The sequence below is a fragment of the Podarcis tiliguerta genome (assembly GCF_965153285.1).
Source record: "Podarcis tiliguerta genome assembly, chromosome: 11".
Taxonomy (NCBI): Eukaryota; Metazoa; Chordata; class Lepidosauria; order Squamata; family Lacertidae; genus Podarcis; species Podarcis tiliguerta.
The window spans coordinates 53408404-53428855 of record NC_139544.1 but is presented as its reverse complement, the minus strand read 5'-3'; the positions used below and the strand labels follow the sequence as shown (position 1 = coordinate 53428855).

General features: G+C 43.8%; 1 protein-coding gene across 9 annotated transcripts in view; it reads right to left on the bottom strand.

The window, feature by feature from the left end:
* DYM (dymeclin) overlaps positions 1-20452 on the bottom strand; it is a 165312-nt gene that overhangs the window by 45096 nt on the left and 99764 nt on the right. For all 9 annotated transcript variants that reach the window (XM_083402821.1, XM_083402823.1, XM_083402817.1 and 6 more), the window contains one exon: positions 13693-13795. In XM_083402821.1, the coding sequence (XP_083258947.1) occupies positions 13693-13795 (103 nt within the window). The remainder of the gene's footprint in view (positions 1-13692; positions 13796-20452) is intronic.

Below are 20452 nucleotides of genomic sequence, written 5' to 3'. Positions count from 1 at the left end.
CAATTCTAAGACTCCTCTGCCAGATATAATCTGCATTAACAATGTAGACAAACCACACACAAATGAGAAGTTGGGGAGCATAAGCATGTTTTATGAAACTAGCAGAACATGCCTACGTGTGTCAACTCAAAAGTAGCTCCTATTAAGTAAATGTGTGGAAGTCAAGGCCTTTAAAAGTTTGTTGTATTCTGGGGCCCAGGGAGAGGGAAATTCAAGTATTCTCTCTAATTCATGCTTTACCATTTCCAGCAATTAGGAATAAAACTTCTCTGAGCAGCAGTATTTTTTCCCTGACTCTTGCCTGGAAAGTTTACAGGAAAGCTTTTCTTTTCTCTCTCCCCCCCCATGACCCCTGAATTTTTGAATTTTATTGATATTGATGCTGCATTTTATGTTGTATTTTATGCTGTTTTTAAGTCGCATTTTAATCAATGTTTTATATTTGCTGTTAGTCGCCCTGAGCCTGGTTTTTAAACTGGGAAGGGTGGGGTATAAATAAAAAATTATTATTATTATTATTATTATTATTATTATTATTATTATTAAAAATAAATTTAAAAAGACCATGAACAATCAGGTTAGTTACTTCCAAAACATTGTTCAATCAAACATGAGAAAGGTAATAATGACAAGCAAAGAAGTAAAAAGTGTTTAAGTTGTATGCAAAAACTGTTTCAATATTAGCTTCTAAAAATACAACACAGGGGTTAAATTAGAAAAAATCATCTACTTACCATTGCTCAGCCAGTGCACACAATCTAACACAGACTGAAGTACTCACATACCCATTGATATGAATGGACTTAAGGACTTTTAACTTTGCAATGGATTGTGGCCAATAACTTTATTGGGACTGGGAGTATTCTATATACAGTGGTACCTCTAGTTACGTATTTAATTCATTCCGGAGGTCCGTTCTTAACCTGAAACTGTTCTTAACCTGAAGCACCACTTTAGCTAATGGGGCCTCCCGCTGCTGCCGCGCCACCGGAGCACGATTTCTGTTCTCATCCTGAAGCAAAGTTCTTAACCCGAGGTAATATTTTTGGGTTTGCGGAGTCTGTAACCTGAAGCGTATGTAACCCGAGGTACCACTGTATATGCATTTCTTGAAGAAAATGTTATCTGGCCATCACTTAAAGAGCTCAATAAACTGCAAAGTATTTACTACTTAATATAGTAGTTTTAATCATTTTTATTCTTCATTTTAAATTGGCTATATTAACAATACACCAGTATAGGTTTTGGTTGTTTTAGAATGAATTCCACTTAAATGTGACGATATTTTGGGTATCCTCGCCCCTCCCCAAATGTATCAAGTCGTAAATAAAATTAAATAATATTTAGAAATACAGCATTTTAAGTATGCAATTGTAGAGACACAAACAGAGCAAGATACTGTACAAAATTGAATGAATGGCACAGTTTTAAACTTATAATATCTAGCTTTGAAGCCATAAGTACTTATCTTTAGGACTGTCCCTCTATTTTACCATTTGTTATTTTGTGTATACACGGACACACACAAAAAACCCACACACAGCATTTACGTCTTCCCTTAAAGGTTTCTCTCAATAGACCGGTTGAAGGTACAAACAGGAAGGGAAAGTTAGGGCAGATTTGGAAGAGCTGTGATAGCAGGGACACACAACTATTGTTTTAGATTAGGTGTTGTTGTTTATGACATTCCATCTTATTTTTAAAGCTTATTATCCGCAAGATTCTGGATAAGAGCTGAATGCAAATTCAGGCTATTCAACTTCCTGAGTCTAGAGTCAGAAACTAAGACAGGATAAACTGCAGAAAAAATGTTTTGACCCCCCCTAAAGGAAGGATATAAGAACAGTTCTGATACATCCTTTCCTTTATAGCCATATTTGACACTTTGGAAAAGGAATAAGGTATCTATCCTAAAGCGATCTGGCTGTGATCCCAACCCGCCCCGCTACCCCAATAACCCTTTCCCATAAATATACACTAGGGGAAAATGTGTTGTACTTGTGATGGTAAAGTCTCTATTATTGTCTAAGTCAGCCTTCCCCAACCTGTGCCCTCCAGGTGGCACTATAACAACAACTCCCATCACCTCAATCAGCACAACAGATAATATTTGAAAACAATCTGAACAAACCATGGCTAAACTGATCAGAGTTTAGTTCAGGATGACATGCTAAACTGTGGTTAATCGAAAATGGAAGTGAAAGCTCCTGAACTCCTTGTGATTGCGTTGAAAGAATGAGAGCACAGAAGTCCAATTCTCGCCACAGCTCATTCCTGTCTGATAAACTACAATATATTGTGATGTTTTAATGTAGCCATGACTTGAACTAGCCAGGTAATGATGCGAATGCAGGCTACTAGTATTATTAAATTGTAAAAGGTGAAATAAAATATCCTGGAAATTACATTGTTTAAGAATAGGATTCAAGATATGTCTCTACACCAGCTGATTTTGTTCTTGTATAAAACACTTACTGTACAAAAGAGCCTGGAAGAGGATACCTGATGCAATGCATGCTAACCATGGAGTATCTCTGAACGTCTAGCAATGTACATTTTTCATTAATACTTTACACATCCATGCTGAATAAAGTCAAGATTTCCCAAGCAACAGTAATTTGAACAAACCACAACACCTTTCCAATCATACACACAAGCAAAAAAATTTCACTTGGTTTTACTGATCTAATTTCAAACACATCAACCTACTCTGCCAGTCTTTATGTGTAGAGCCAGATTTTCAGAGTTGCTTCCCCTCTTTTCTTAGATCCTGCACAGTCCAGCAAAGTCATCAGCATCTATAATGGTTCCAGTCCAACTGTGAGCAATTTTGCCTATTAAAAATATCCCAAATATCCTCAATCGTGAGAGAGGGAGTTTCAACATAGAAAAAGTTGTCGGCAGCAAGAATGGCAAAAGACTCCAAGACCATTCAACTAATGTGCACTCAAGAAGTGTCCTTTGAAAGGTCATGGCAGACTGCCACAGGAAAGATTATTTGTTTTCATGTCGGATGTGCTGGACTTCAGATTCTAAGATTTTTTCCTACCTTGCCCTATGCTGCAAACCCTTCTGCCATAGCAAAGGAGCTGAGCCAATGGGCAGCCAGAGAGTTGTGGTACTTTGGATGCATGCCAGGCCCTCCAATGCCACAAAAGAGCTTGCAAGTGAGTAGTTCCCAATCATTTATTTATTGCATTCATATCCCACTTCTTTCTCCAAGGAGATCAAGGTGGTTCTCCCCCTCCTCATTTAATCCCCAGAGCAACTCTGTGAGGTAGGCTAGGCTGAGAGTAAGTGACTGGCTTAATGACCAAGTGAGCTTCACGGCCAAGTGAGGATGTGAACCCTGGTCTTTCCAGGTCCTAGTCTGACACTCGAACCACTACACCAAAAGACCTTCTGTGACATCCAAGACATTAAGGCAGGCATAGGCAAACTCCGCCCCTCCAGATGTTTTGGAACTACAATTCCCATCATCCCTAGCTAACAGGACCAGTGGTCAGGGATGATGGGAATTGTAGTCTCAAAACATCTGGAGGGCCGGAGTTTGCCTATGCCTGCATTAAGGCAATAGCATCAAGTGAAAGAAATTACAAAAACGAGAAGAGGTCTAAGGTTTGAGGGAGGGGGAGTGCAAGAGTATAAAGAGGTTTAAAGACACTCGTGGTCTGTCATACTGATGGCTACTCAGGTGTTTATAATTTGCTGCACAGGGAAAATAAATGAAATGCTAAGGAATGACAATGGGGGGTGTTATGGAGACCTTGCCCTACCTTAGCAGACATGCTTTTTAAAGTGACAACAGAGTTGAGCTCTGTGGTTTTTGTACATGTGAGAGAAAACCATCACACTGCATTTTGCATACCCACACTGGAGCCACTTAATTACCCTAAAAAAATAATAATCATGTCAGGCTGGGACGGTTGTTAACTCCAAAGTTAAAAGCAACAACTCAAGGCTAAGATTTCTGAAGAACCTTAATTAACAAACTGTAATAAGAAAGAGCCAAGAGAAAAAGAGAGATGAACTGTACAATGCAAAACACACAAAGAGACTGGACTTCATATTTCAGGAAAATCCAATTAAGCTTTTTTCTCCCTCAGGGCAGTGTAACATGAGTTGCTCTATGACTCCGATACACAAGCAAGCAGAAAGAACAGTGTGGGAACTGGAAAAACTCATGATCATGACCACTTCTTTATTTTCCCCAGGCTGTGAGTATGTTGGCAAAAGTAGCAAGCCTGTGGCCTACCCCACCCCAACACAAGGAAAAGAGAAAAGTTAAAAATGCTAGAAACCAGTTTTAAGTTCTTGAAGTTATAAGTCAATCTAGTTCCTCTAGAAACAATATTATCACAGTGTGAGAGGAAGATATTCTTATGGAAGCACAACCTACTCTGTGATTATCCCCCAACCTTGCAGGCCAGTTCTTGTGCGGTATTTGGATTAGGGGAGGCCAGAATGTATACTGTGGCTGGTTACTGCTGCGTGCTAAAGAAACACTGAAATAAGTATTCTTTTATTGCAATTTGAGTCTGCTCTTCATACACTGAAGAAGTGTATGCAAGTCTGCACAGCTCTGTTGCATGGCTTGTCCTTTAGTCTATCCTCCAGATGAGAAAGAGTTCCGTTAATTGAACTGCTCTTCTTTAAACTTACTAGGATAAAGTCTGAGAATGCAAGCTCCAGAACATGGGTTCCACCAAACATGGCTTTTGTTCCTGGCAAAGCTCTGACCAGATTTGGACTTCTCATAATTTCCTGCAACAGTTCCTATCCTTTCTAATCTGCTTGTCTGTTGGCAACATCATAGGAAGTTATTAGCAGCTGATACTATTTATACTGCTAAAGGAAGCTGTACCTTGTCCTTTTCATATACACTAAAGTTCTGGAGTGTTTACCCAGGGAATGGCCATGGTAGAAGAGTTCAGGCATTCCAGCTAACTAAGGGTGAAGCCAGCAAGGTGAATTAATGGTAACTAACTTGGGTGTGCGCTGGAACATGCATCATAGAGAGGATTTGTGTACTCACCACTCAGCTGGGCTGTCAACAGCATATTGCACCAATGCTCACTCACATGCACTAGCTACCTGTTGTCTTCCAGGAACAATTCAAAGGGTTGCTGTTGTTTAAGAAGGCCAAGGAATTTTAAAGATTCATCATTCTTGTGCTTACATGTGGGTTAGTGGGAATATAAAGGTAAAGGGACCCCTGACCATTAGGTCCAGTCGTGGCCGACTCTGGGGTTGCGGCGCTCATCTCGCCAATGTGGAAAATGGTCCCCTATGGCCATCGCCTCATTATAAATTTGTTATTAATAAAGTAGTAGACGTCTTAGCTGTCTGTGTGCATGATTCTTTAGAGCCCCGGCCAGCACCATCAATGGGAAGGGATGATGGGAATTGAAGTCCAATAATAAGTGGGGGGGGGGGCACAAATGGACAGGGCTGTGCCTTGGGAAGCGAAAGGGGGAGAGCAATCACAGATACAGAATTAAAAAAGAAAGGTTTTTAAAATTCTAAGTTTAAAAAGACTTTTCAGCCACTGTAGCTGAAACTGCAGCTGTGAAACAGGCAATCTCCTAGGCTCTGACCGGAATACCTGGCTCTGAAGAAGGACCACCTTGGCCCTTTCTCAGAGTCTAGGCAAGGCAGGGAGGTGGACAAGAACCCAGGGAATGGCAGCTGAGCTTGCCCCCCACCCAATTCAAAAATTCATCCAGCCCAGGACTTAGTTGGTGTGTGAGAGAGCAGCAGTGTCAGGCCTGTGAGAGGGGCTTCTAGGGCACTCACCCAGTGCCCAACCTCATCGGCTGCTGGTGCCAGGCCTATATTATCTCCATCTAGCATTTCTCCTCTTCTTCCACCTTTCTTTAACCCAACCCTTCAGGCCCATTCCATATGTAGGCTGCTCCCTCTGGCAGTAGAAGTTCACATGCTTCATGCCAGCAGCATTGCTAGAAACTGACATCAGTGTGGGAGAAGCCCTACTAATGATTCAGAATGGGAGAACATGCCTCAGGGATAGATAAATAAATGCAGCCAGCTCCAACGGCTAAGCTGGAGCTGCAAACAAAATCATTTTCAATCGCATATTCTTCACGAGCTTGCAATACTTGAGATGCAGATGCAAAACTCTCTTTTCAAAATGTGAATGCCACTTTGTTCATTCATATAGTAATGGATGGAAGTTTCTTCAACAACTCTTGAAGTAGGAAGCTAGAAAATATGTTTGCTAACAAGTGCAAGAGTTAGAGATAAATTTGTGGGAAAACAGGCACCAAAGCCATTCACAGTATTTCAAGGGAATACTTTGTATATTTGTGGCTGACAAATATAAGCCTAAACTGATACCCCAAACAATATAGAAGTGGGCAATAGACAGTGAACAGCAGGGCATTTAAAGGATACACTTTCTCTCAGCAGAGGGGTCTGTTTACATTGGTTTACAGGCGTCAGATGCCTGGAACAAGCAAGAACAGCTACAGGCACACCCACAGTACCAGTACAGTTCATTAAACCTGAAGCTACTACTATTTAAAACTACCTCGGTAGTGGCGCCTACTCTGTGGAACGCCCTCCCAGCAGATGTCAAGGCAATAAGCAACTATCTTACTTTTAAAAGACATCTGAAGGTGGCTCTGTTTAGGGACGTTTTTAATGTTTGATGCTGTATTGTATTTTTTATATTTGGTTGGAAGCTGCCCAGAGTGGCTGGAGAAACCCAGCCAGATGGGCGGGGTATAAATAATATATTATTATTATTATTATTATTATTATTATTATTATTATTATTATTACCTGTAGTCATTGCTCCTAATTAGACTGGCACAAGAGGATAGGACAACTCTGCTAGCAGGTACCAGGTTACCGAAACACTGAGCATTGAAGCATTTTCTGAATGCTGTGTTCGCAAGATGTAAAAATGTAAAACGAAAACTGGTAACAGAATGGGAACACCTATGCTTCCTGGAGGACTATACTGGAGGACTGCCTACTTATTTTGAACATGTGACAAAAAGGATGAAGGTAAAATAAAATAAATAAATAAATACTCCTCAAATTCAACTGTGTATCTCGGTAACTTACACCTATTTTAATGGACACAAGGTTGGGGCAATACATGCTGCAATGGAGACTTGTGTGTGTTCAGGACACTTCTGCACTTCAAGGTCAAACCCCAGCTTTATCCCCACCCACTACACTCATTTTCATGGGGTCAAAAAAGATGCACCAAAAAGATGTGATGTGATTTCTCCTTTCAACACTGAGGTGTCTAAATGAAATATAGCCTGTGTATTTACAGTATGATATTCTATGAAGTTTGAACACCTGCTGAATCTTTGCACCTGCTTTTTCTTATTTGGAGCGGGAAGAGACAAGCAACATGCGCTCTCTGTAGCAAGGCCTCTCATACACTGCTTAATTGCAGTAGTACTTTGGGTTAAATACGCTTCAGGTTACAGACTCAGCTAACTCAGTGTGGTGGAGTCTCCTTCTTTGGAGGTCTTTAAGCAGAGGCTTGACAACCATATGTCAGGAGTGATCTGATGGTGTTTCCTGCTTGGCAGGGGGTTGGACTCAATGGCCCTTGTGGTCTATTCCAACTCTATGATTCTATGATTCTAACCCAGAAATAGTGCTTCAGGTTAAGAACTTTACTTCAGGATGAGAACAGAAATCGTGTTCCGGTGGCGCAGTGGCAGCAGGAGGCCCCATTAGCTAAAGTGGTGCTTCAGGTTAAGAACAGTTAAGTGCTTCAGGTTAAGAACAAATTAAGTACTTAACCCGAGGTACCACTGTACTTACATTATTTATCAGGTGAAAATACTGGAGTTATTATTCAGGCACAAACTTTGTGGGCTATTACTCATCCAACCTCCCCTCCACCCAATAAAATATTAGAAAAATTGACCCAAAACCTTTGCTTCTCAACCACAAGTGGCTACTTAAAGCTATTTGTGTAGCTGGTAGACTGTGAGAAAATGAAAATCATTCCGGTTTCACTTTTAGTGAACAAATAGTGTCTGGTCCACAAAACCACTGTCTCAAACTGTCACGTATGGATAGTCTCAGCTGAGACATCATGGGTAAGTTAAGATGGGACTTCTAGAAAACACCACCGAGACAAACTGACTGATAATGCTTTATCTTGTTAACAGATGCAAAGAAGATGTGGTTGTCCCCAAACCAGAGAATGCTGCTGTCTGCCTCCCTTCCTGGTTTTGCAGCAGAAACTAGAAAAGCACGAGGCTTGCACATCACGCCTGGAAAACTACTAAAGTGGACTCGCTTCAGACTTTTTGGAGTCTCTTCTTCAGCTAAGCACAATATTAGCTAAGTTCAAGAATAAATGTTGCCACAGGACAATTTTGGTCTCTGATTTGTCAGATGAAATAAACAAAAAAATTTGGAGAAACCCTCTATAGATATTATTTATGTGTTAACGCACATTTAGACATGAAAAGAAAAAGGAAAATACATTGATACTGAGACAAACTTTGCAGTCATTTTTATGCACACTACCTATCAGGGATGCGCAATTCCTGCGCAATGAGAGACTCAATTTTATTCAGGTTATATTATGCAAATTGTGAAATTCTGTGCAGACCTGTTTAACAATGCACAGCTCATTTAGCATAAATATATAGCATGCTTTTTCTTCTCAAAAAGTGGATTTTTTAAAAAAAACAAGAACAGCAAAGGGGACAAAGATTCAATAGTCCTGGAAAGGGGCATAAAGTACAGTATAGAAATTCTATACAGGAAACAGGAAATTTTGCCCAAGCCTTCTCCTTGAGTATGAGAAAGGGTTTCACCACAGCTAAGTGGTAGAGCACATGTTCTGAAGTTCCTAAACCACCCCCCCCATCAACTCCAAAGAAAATATTTAAGGAATATCCTCTCAGTTATGGCTAACAATATTTGGCTAGATGGACCATTGGTCTAAAACTGTACAAGGCTGGTCTGCACATCGGCCAAGCCAAATGGATTATCTGACTATGTATCATGGACAGCTATGTGTTTGACAACCCCCTCCACCACCAATTCTTGAAGTCCTTTGTTGTTGTTGTTGTTTAGTCGTTCAGTCGTGTCCGACTCTTCATGACCCCATGGACCAGAGCACGCCAGGCACTCCTGTCTTCCACTGCCACCCGCAGTTTGGTCAGATTCATGTTTGTAGCTTCGAAAACACTGTCTAACCATCTCGTCCTCTGTCGTCCCCTTCTCCTTGTGCCCTCCATCTTTCCCAACATCAGGGTATTTTCCAGGGAGTCTTCTCTTCTCATGAGGTGGCCAAAGTATTGGAGCCTCATCTTCAGGATCTGTCCTTCCAGTGAGCACCCAGGGCTGATTTCTTTAAGAATGGATGCATTTGATCTTCTTGCAGTCCATGGGACTCTCAAGAGTTTCCTCCAGCACCATAATTCAAAAGTGTCAATTCTTCGGCGATCAGCCTTCTTTATGGTCCAGCAGGCAACAAATACTGGAAAATTATCATCCTGCTAGTAAGCCACCATATATGAATAGCGGTCAGAGATTCTCCTGATGGATCACAAGTTGTGAAGACTCTGTATAAAACAGGCCCTTACACACCCTTGGTATCCGAGCTCTCAAAAGAACTGCCTACATTCTGTTAAAATGTTCTCTTGAAATGGTGATGTTTAGGAATTTCCGCCAAACCAATCCCATTCCACCCTGAAGTAAACCACTGTTTCAGCCTGATTCCATACATCTTTACTCAAATGTTCCATTGGGAACAACAGGGCTTACTCTCTGGTAGGTGTGTCTTGGACTGTGGCCGGAGTTTGTATCATGTGGTCTAGAACCTAAGCATACTGAAAACTGTAAACTCAGAAAGGAGAGCATTCATTCCCGAAATCCATGCATTTATAGTATTGTTAGTTTGCTTAAAAGATGGCTAACTTTTATGCTATCATTCAGACACACACCGCACATGTCAAACCATGTAAGCGGAAATTAAATATGACTTCTAAAACACAAGTTGCTTTAAGGAACTAAAATAATGTAAGGGAGTAATTTAGCATTTACCAATGCATAAAGACAGTAAGATTACTGGGTTTTTTGCTTATTTTCAGGAGGAATGAAATGAAGGGCTATTTATATAGTACTTACTACTTTGGCTATAATCAAATGTAATAACAAGATAGAACCAAAACAATCTTTTTGTTGAAACCACCTTTGTAATACTACTTTTTAATAACCCACCTAATGGCCAAATTAGAAGGACCCCAACTGAAGCCATTCATCCCACATAAAACAAACATTTCTTTTTCTTCTTAGCTTTGTTTTACTAGCTATATTATTTCCAGATGATGTTGGGGGGGGGGGTATAGTTTTTCAAGAGTTAGATGCTTAAACTGGCAGCTGCTTTCTATTTACCATAGACAAATATAAGATGAATCAAAACTGGGGCCTTCCTTGACTCCTTTATGGAGCATTAGCTGAGAAAGAAAAGGAAAGAGAGAAGCATCTCACCCAGCAACTACATAACAGGGTTATTTAGATTATTAATCAAGGGGAGGATACTGAATTACATCAAGAGTTCTGGGCCTGCCAGTCAGATTTGCACAGTACAGTGGTACCTTGGGTTAAGTACTTAATTCATTCCGGAGGTCCGTTCTTAACCTGAAACTGTTCTTAACCTGAAGCACCACTTTAGATAATGGGGCCTCCTCCTGCCACCGCGCCGCTGGAGCACAATTTCTGTTCTCATCCTGAAGCAAAGTTCTTAACCTGAAGCACTATTTCTGGGTTAGCGGAGTCTGTAACCTGAAGCGTATGTTACCTGAAGCGTATGTAACCTGAGATACCACTGTATATAAGAAAAAAATCAGTGCTCTGGCAGGAAGGAAATTAACTGTGGTCAGAAATCTATCATAAGCGGACTCTTGTTCACCATTTTAACATGTCCACTTTAGTTTGAGAGGTGGATAAATTTCTCGCACCTCAGTTAATACTGAAACCTATTTTATTGGGGTGAAACTTCATGATAAAGCTTTGGATTTTCAGATATAAGAGTACATACCTCTGCACCCTCTGGAAGAAGCCTCATATTATGGTCATGTGATGTCCATTATTGGGCAGTCACATGATCTGAGACCTGGCTCATTTTGCTAGTTGTGGAACCTCTTTAGTGGGGCAAAAGACAAGGAGTGTACTCTTGTGGTATCTATGAAGGTATGGGGATCATGGGCCATGCCCAGCTTTTAAAGCAGGGAATATATAGGAACTGAAATTCAGCAGGGGCTTTCCTTTAAAAAAAATAATCTTGTTATGTGAATTCAATAACTTAATTACAACTCGACAAGCTAAACTTAATAACGGAAAACAAAATTATTATTATACAATTGGAAAGCATGTATATTGTATAACTATTTTTTTAAACTTCCAAAAAAATCAGCAATAGGACACCAAATCTTTATGAACTTTTAAAGTTTTTCCTACCCTAACAATCCAATCCTAAGTGTGACTCAGTTTTGTTGCTTGCGTCCTCTGGTATTAGGAGAGGGCTAACCCAACCCTCTTAAACAGATATTCCACTGACATTGTGTTTTGAAGGGGCTTTGCCTTTTTATTTGATTATATTTGCTGCTGTATTGTTTTAAAATTTACTGTTTTTAACTGATTTTGCTCTCAGTGCCTTTGAGTTTTTCCAAAAGAAAAAGTAGTATACACTTTTAAAAAATACAGTTGTACTTTGGATCCCAAATGCCTTGGTACTCAGACGTTTTGGCTCCTGAACGCAGCAAACCCAGAAGTGATTGTTCTGGTTTGTGGACGTTCTTTGGAACCCAAATGCCCGATGGGGCTTCTGCAGCTTCTGATTGGCTGCAGGAGCTCCCTGCAGCCAATCAGAAGCCGTGCTTTGGATTCCAAACGTTTTGGAAGTTGAATGGACTTCCGGAACAGATTCCTTTCAACTTCCAAGGTACGACTGTAAATAAAAACAGAAGACTCGTCAACGAGAGCTATTTCCAGAGCAGCCTGCATAGGACTGTAAGCCTAAGGAGGAAGTTCCACTGAGCTCAGATGGACCAACCTCTCAGTAGTAATGCTTATACTAAAAGATCACAACATGGCAAAAGGAATTCTGTAGTTATGCTAGTGGTTATGTTACGGCTTATTTATATACTGCTTTTTGGGCAAAAGGACCTCAGAGCTCTCTCAATCCACTGACAGTGTGGTGTAGTGGTTGCAGCCTTTCTCAAACTTGGGTCCCCAGGTGTTGTTGGACTACAACTCCCATCATCCTTGACTACCGGTCCTGGTAGCTATGGATGATGGGAGCTGTAGTCCAACAACATTTAGGGACCTAAATTTGAGAAAGCCTTGGTTAGAGTGTTGACTAGAACTTGGGAAACCCAGAGCTGGATTCACCTTTTGAGTCCTGTTAGCAGAAGCCCTGTGCTTTCCCCCCATTTCTCGCCTACCCCTGGCAACTGACATCAATAATCCAAATTAACCATTGTTGAAGGGCAATAAATGAAAACCAATTACCTGCATATGTATGTGAACAAATACACAGTAATAGTATAATCTATTTCATACAGCTGATCGCATTACTTTACGTTAATTGACTCTGGCTTATCGCTGTTGCTTTATAACTGCTTTTACATATCCCACTTTGAGCATCTATTTATTATCTATTTAATTTAAACACTTCTATAAACCGCATAATAGTATTAAAAATTCTAAGTTTTCAAATGAAAACACAACCTATTGCCAAATAAGAAGCAATATTTTAAAAACAACATAAACACATATAAAACAAAAATTCAGACAATTCAAACATGCAAAGCAGGATCTAGTTTTATATTTTATATGTCAGGGAAACCCTAGGCACTGGCTTTTGAGACACTGCCCTAGTCTGTAGGGTTTGGTGTTGTGAGTAAAATTTCCCCAGGTGATCTGAGTGATCTTAAAGGTCTAAACAGTGAGATACATACTTGAAAAATTGTGAATATCTTAAAAATTAAAAATATATAGTACTTCAACTTTGCTATCTTAGAGGTTTTTATACAACCCTGCAACATATGCTTATTTTGTTATCCCAATATTTCAAGAAAGGGTTCATACTAATGTGGCTTACACAAGACTCCTCTGTGAGTTTATGGCTGAACTGAGATTTGAATTGGAGACTCCACAGATTATAATTTAAATTCTTAACTCAATATCCCAGCTCTCATCAGCATTCTGGTAACGGCAGGTCCGTACAACAAACATTTGGCATATCCAGAGAAAGTGAACGGCAAACAGAATATGGCTATTATCTGACAATGTTCTCAACAGATAAAATCTTCCTATGTAAGAAGTTACTCCAAATTGCTTTTGCTGTGTGTGGATGGATGCGGGCTAAAAGGCAGCCAACCAAAATCCTGCCCCACCCCCCATAATGGCAATTATACTCAAATGTTCAAGAATTGCAAGCTGTCAGACTAAAGTAAATGTCTTAGCTACGAATAGCTGTGGTTTTTATTTTGCCATTTGCAAGTGCATTTTTTTTTTTTAAATTTTCTCAGTGAGTTTCAGACATGATGTCACCAGCAGAGCTTCCTCTACTTTGGTGTTGGTGGTTGCCAGGTTGTCACACACTTTGATAGACTTCTGCAGGGTCAGGAGATGCTATTTTGACCTGTTCCCTTCATCACTAAGTTTGGTACTCACATAATCAGGAAGCGGAGAGTCATCTGAAGCAAGGGAACTTCTCAAGGATTGTGTGGCTTGCTCCAAAACCTTGTTGTGCTTTTTTGACAACAATGCAAACAAACTGGGGAACAAGAAGAAGAAAAGAAGATTTGCATGTTTATGCCAATTTCTAAAAAAAGTTCTATAAAACAAGATTGCCGATTCAGAAGTGACTCAATTAAATTGTATTGTACATAGGCAACTTTTAAAAAAAGTTTACGAATTGAAAATGGAATTCAGTAACAGACTAGCTTATTTTCATAATGGAACATTTTTTAAATATTTCACAAAACTGACATTGTGTTTTGACAACCAAAAAGAGTAAGTAAGTAAGCACTAAGAGCTGATGTAGATGTAACATAATGCTGGCTCATAGCTACAGCTATTTAAAATGCTATTTCAAAGTAGATTTATATGTTTATATTTCGTGGGAATATGATATTTACGATGTAAAGATCTAAAGCAAGTATTTTTTGTCAGAGGAAACAGGGAAGAATCCCTTGAGTCATCTTTAAGATAACACTATCAAGCAACTGTCACCAGGTATTGATTATTTTAAAAATTGTATACCATCTTCCTATAACATATTCTTGGTGGTTCATAACAGAAATAAAAATACGCAAGCATAATCACAAAAACATCAATAGTTACCGTATTTTTCGCCCTATAGGACGCACCGGCCCATAGGACGCACCTAGTTTTTTGGGGGGAAAATAAAGGAAAAAATTTTTATTCCCCCCCGCAGCCGCAGGGCTGGGGCGGGGGAAGCCCGAGCTTTTAAAAACGCACCTACAGTAGTTTTTAGAGGAGAAAAACAAGTAAAAAAATTCTGAATCAAATGTTGTATAAACTACTGCATTTAATAAACAACCAGTATATCAGAATCATATTACAGCCATGTAAAGCGAACAGCAGTCAACAGTGGCATTAAGAACCATCATCACTGTCATTAACAAATGAAGAGAGACTTTAAGGTTTGAGTACTCTTCTAGTCTTCTGTGAACCCCAAGAACTCATCACTGCTAGAGTCAGAATTTATGAAGCTCAGTTGCTCACAATCACTGACATCACTTTCTTCGCTATCTTCATGTAAAATATCATCTTCATTTCCATCCAAAGCATTGCTAATGCCACATTTTTTGAATGACCGGACAACGATTTCCTCCTTCACCGAGTGCCATGATGTTTTCACCCATTCACAAACTTGAGTGATAGTGGGCCTCTTCATTCGTCCAGTGGGTGTTAGATCATGATTACCAGCAGCCATCCATTTGTTCCACTCTTCTCGCATAAAGATCTTAAATGGCTTGTTGATAGAAACGTCAAGAGGTTGCAACTGGCTGGTAAGACCTCCAGGAATTACAGCTAGATGAGTCTTCACTTCTTTAAAGCGCTTTTTTGTAGTTTTGCTAATATGTGCTCTAAACTGGTCAAGTACTAATAAGGCAGGTTTTTTCAAAAGCCCTCCAGGACGTTTGGACCACACTTTTTCAACCCATACTCTCATTCCATTTTCGTCCATCCATCCTTTCTCATGAACATGTACAACAACTCCTCGTGGAATCACTTCTTTTGGAAATGTTTTCCTTTTGAAAATTAACATGGGTGGCAATTTGGTGCCATCTGCACAGCAAGACAACACAACAGTGTAATGGGTTTTCTCATGTCCAGAGGTTTTCACGGCAATAGTTTTGGCACCTTTCCGATCAACAGTCCTATTTGATGGCACATCAAAGGTTAGAGGGACTTCATCCATATTCCCAATCTGGCCAATTTCAAATCCATTTCTCTTCCTGGTATCAATTACAAAGTTATGAAAAGACATAATCTTAGATTCATATTCTTCTGGCATTTTTTGTGCGGTTCTAGTTTTGGTGCGCATAGCAAGGCCACATCGCTTCATAAATCTGTAGCACCATGATGGTGAGCCAGTAAAATCATGAATGCCTTTCTCTAAAGCAATCCGTTTGGCTTCATATATTATCATTTTTGTAGAGACTGCGAGGCCATTTTTCCGGTGACTTGTGATCCATTCTTTCATGGCAATGTCCATCTGTGGCCACTTTGCAGCACATCCACGAAAAGTGTGCTTGCTTTTATCTGCTTTTTGCAGCTGATCCTCCTGTTTCCTCCACTCTCTTATCATTTTTTCAGTTGGAGGTGATCCAAAATGTCTCTCCGCTGCTCTGTTTCCATGCTCCCTAGCATATTTTACTACTTCTAGTTTAAAAGGAATCTTATATGCTAGTCTTTTCTGCTTTATCATTCTTATCGGAATGGGGGAGGTTTTCTGCAAGAAAATACAGTGGTAAGGAACTGTCAGTAATGTACAGGACAGTATCTCCAACGTTTATCATTGAGCGCTTAACTGCCCCCCCCCAATATTTTTAAGTTGGAAGAGGGAGGGAGTGAAGGAAGGGAAAGGGAGAGCTCAACCTGTGGGTCCCCAGATGTTGTTTGGCTATAACTCCTATCATTCCTCAACTCCCATCTTCCCTGAGCTCTGGCCTTGCTACCTGGGGCTATGGGAGTTGTAGTTCAGCAACATCTGGGGACCCACAGTTTGAGAAAGGCTGAATTGTCTGTGAGGTGGGGCTTATCTGCCCCCCCCCCATATTTTTAAGTTGGAAGAGGGAGGGAGGGAAAGAAGAGCGAGGGAGATCTTACATCTCTGGGTGTCTGTGGAGGGCAGCTGCCTTGCCTCGTGCAACCAGAGCAAATGCAGGAAATGGCGGGAATTTCCCGGCACAATAAGCTGGGGGAGGGGCGGAAGGGGCAGTCCCGATCCTTCCGGCACACTGTTAATCTAGCAGAGTGTAAGCAGCTTTCAATTTGCTTGAATTACAGCCCCGGGAATCAGCCAGCCCTGGCTGAGCTTGTCAGCCAGTGCCGGGGCTGAAGGGGGAAGCCATGGGTTTCCCCATAAAGCCCCGGCAAGTGGCTCAGGGAACAGCCTAGACAGCCCTGCGTGACCTCCCCCCCCCCGACTCCCTCGGCTGCGGATATCTGCCCGGCGGCGAGGCGCTCTGCTTCAGGGTGCCCCGCGCCGGGAAGCAGGCTGCTATCCGCAGCCTAGACAGCCCTGCAGGTCCTCCCGCAGAGCTGCCTAGGCTGCAGATGCGTTCCCCAAGCGCCGGGCGCTCTGCTTTCAGGGCGCCCGACGCTCGGGGAAGCAGGCTGCTATCCGCAGCCTAGACATCCCTGCGGGTCCTCCCGCAGAGCTGCCTAGGCTGCAGATGCGATCCCCAAGCGCCGGGCGCTCTGCTTTCAGGGCGCCCGACGCTCGGGGAAGCAGGCTGCTATCCGCAGCCTAGACATCCCTGCGGGTCCTCCCGCAGAGCTGCCTAGGCTGCAGATGCGATCCCCAAGCGCCGGGCGCTCTGCTTTCAGGGCGCCCGACGCTCGGGGAAGCAGGCTGCTATCCGCAGCCTAGACATCCCTGCGGGTCCTCCCGCAGAGCTGCCTAGGCTGCAGATGCGATCCCCAAGCGCCGGGCGCTCTGCTTTCAGGGCGCCCGACGCTCGGGGAAGCAGGCTGCTATCCGCAGCCTAGACAGCCCTGCAGGTCCTCCCGCAGAGCTGCCTAGGCTGCAGATGCGTTCCCCAAGCGCCGGGCGCTCTGCTTTCAGGGCGCCCGACGCTCGGGGAAGCAGGCTGCTATCCGCAGCCTAGACATCCCTGCGGGTCCTCCCGCAGAGCTGCCTAGGCTGCAGATGCGATCCCCAAGCGCCGGGCGCTCTGCTTTCAGGGCGCCCGACGCTCGGGGAAGCAGGCTGCTATCCGCAGCCTAGACATCCCTGCGGGTCCTCCCGCAGAGCTGCCTAGGCTGCAGATGCGATCCCCAAGCGCCGGGCGCTCTGCTTTCAGGGCGCCCGACGCTCGGGGAAGCAGGCTGCTATCCGCAGCCTAGACATCCCTGCGGGTCCTCCCGCAGAGCTGCCTAGGCTGCAGATGCGATCCCCAAGCGCCGGGCGCTCTGCTTTCAGGGCGCCCGACGCTCGGGGAAGCAGGCTGCTATCCGCAGCCTAGACATCCCTGCGGGTCCTCCCGCAGAGCTGCCTAGGCTGCAGATGCGATCCCCAAGCGCCGGGCGCTCTGCTTTCAGGGCGCCCGACGCTCGGGGAAGCAGGCTGCTATCCGCAGCCTAGACATCCCTGCGGGTCCTCCCGCAGAGCTGCCTAGGCTGCAGATGCGATCCCCAAGCGCCGGGCGCTCTGCTTTCAGGGCGCCCGACGCTCGGGGAAGCAGGCTGCTATCCGCAGCCTAGACATCCCTGCGGGTCCTCCCGCAGAGCTGCCTAGGCTGCAGATGCGATCCCCAAGCGCCGGGCGCTCTGCTTTCAGGGCGCCCGACGCTCGGGGAAGCAGGCTGCTATCCGCAGCCTAGACAGCCCTGCAGGTCCTCCCGCAGAGCTGCCTAGGCTGCAGATGCGATCCCCAAGCGCCGGGCGCTCTGCTTTCAGGGCGCCCGACGCTCGGGGAAGCAGGCTGCTATCCGCAGCCTAGACAGCCCTGCAGGTCCTCCCGCAGAGCTGCCTAGGCTGCAGATGCGTTCCCCAAGCGCCGGGCGCTCTGCTTTCAGGGCGCCCGACGCTCGGGGAAGCAGGCTGCTATCCGCAGCCTAGACAGCCCTGCAGGTCCTCCCGCAGAGCTGCCTAGGCTGCAGATGCGATCCCCAAGCGCCGGGCGCTGTGCTTTCAGGGCGCCCGACGCTCGGGGAAGCAGGCTGCTATCCGCAGCCTAGACATCCCTGCGGGTCCTCCCGCAGAGCTGCCTAGGCTGCAGATGCGATCCCCAAGCGCCGGGCGCTCTGCTTTCAGGGCGCCCGACGCTCGGGGAAGCAGGCTGCTATCCGCAGCCTAGACATCCCTGCGGGTCCTCCCGCAGAGCTGCCTAGGCTGCAGATGCGATCCCCAAGCGCCGGGCGCTCTGCTTTCAGGGCGCCCGACGCTCGGGGAAGCAGGCTGCTATCCGCAGCCTAGACATCCCTGCGGGTCCTCCCGCAGAGCTGCCTAGGCTGCAGATGCGTTCCCCAAGCGCCGGGCGCTCTGCTTTCAGGGCGCCCGACGCTCGGGGAAGCAGGCTGCTATCCGCAGCCTAGACATCCCTGCGGGTCCTCCCGCAGAGCTGCCTAGGCTGCAGATGCGTTCCTGAAGCCTGGAGAGCGAGAGGGGTCGGTGCGCACCTACCCCTCTCGCTCTCCACGCTTCAGCGAAAGCCTGCATTCGCCCCATAGGACGCACCCAGAGTTCCCCGTCATTTTTGGAGGGGAAAAAGTGCGTCTTATGGGGCGAAAAATACGGTAAAACAATTCAAAACTAAAGTGAGCCCAGCAACAGCCTACGAAGATAGCTCTGCAAAAAAATTCAATGGAATAAAACTGAGTGCTGATGGGGCCAGGCAGACCTCCTTTTGGGAGATGGTTCCACACCCTGGGTGCCGCAGCTCAAAAGGCCCTGTCTTGGGTACCCATCTGCCGTATTTCAGGTGGTGGGTGGGCCCAAGGCAGGGCCACATAAGAGAAGCAAAGTTGTCAAGCAGACTCAAATGAGGGAAGGCAATTCTCCAGGTCCCAGGCCATTTAGGGCTTTAAAGTTCAAAAACTACACCTTGAACTAAGCCCAGAAACAAACTGGCAACCAGTGAAGCTGGTACAAAAGGGGTGTAAAATAATCTGACCAACTGGTTCCATTTCGATCTCTGGCTGCCACTTTTGGAACCAATTGTTGCTCTTGGATTGTCTTCAGAAGTTCCATGTGCAATGCATTAGAGTAGCATAATCTGGAGGTGACTAGAATATGAATGACAGAGGCCAGGTCTGTTTGTTTTTTAAAAGGGTGCAGTTGGATTATAAAATGCTGGTAAAAAGCATTGCTGACCATCACTGCTACAAGACCCTCCAAGGTGCCGAGCTGGATCCAAGAGTTTCACTTGCATCACTATGAATACTATCAACCCTACTTACACACCCAAGAAATACAGCACACTTCTGCACACAGTCTTACTCAGGCTGCACTTTATCAAACCACACTCTATAGAGTATTCCTGAATACCGCAGAGACTTGAATGGAAGCTCTGAGATTGTTCTCCAATTTTTGATTTATAGATTGTTGATTCTCTTTCTTACGATCTATATATCACAATATAGCTCCAAAAGACAGAGATATGTTTTATTTAGTTCTTTGCTCACTGTAGTTTAAATAAAGATCTAACATTAAAAAACCCCAGGCCTAATAATATCCTCAAACCACAAATGCAATTCCCACATGCACCATTGTGAAATGTGCACAGCATTTCAGGGGTTTACACTGACATTATAATTTATGGACTATTCATTTCTACAAATCCTTCATGTAATTCAGTAGTGACTGATCACAGAAGTCTGCCTTTCTAACAATTAATTTTCTAGATATAGCGAGTTTTAGATATAAGTAAGCACCTATTCCTTAACCAGTATGTTTTGCAATTAAAGAAAAGTACAGTGGTGCCCCACAAGACGAATGCCTCGCAAGACGGAAAACCCGCTAGACGAAAGGGTTTTCTGTTTTTCAATGTGCTTCGCAGGATGAATTTCTCTATGGGCTTGCTTCGCAAGACGAAATTTTCTTGCGATTCTTGCGATTTTTTTTCGCTCCCCACCCGCTTTTTCTAAGGCACTAAGCTGCTAATAGCCTTTTAGCAGCTAATCCGCTAATCCCTTAAGCCTTTAATAGCCGCTAACAGCCGCTAAACCGCTAATAG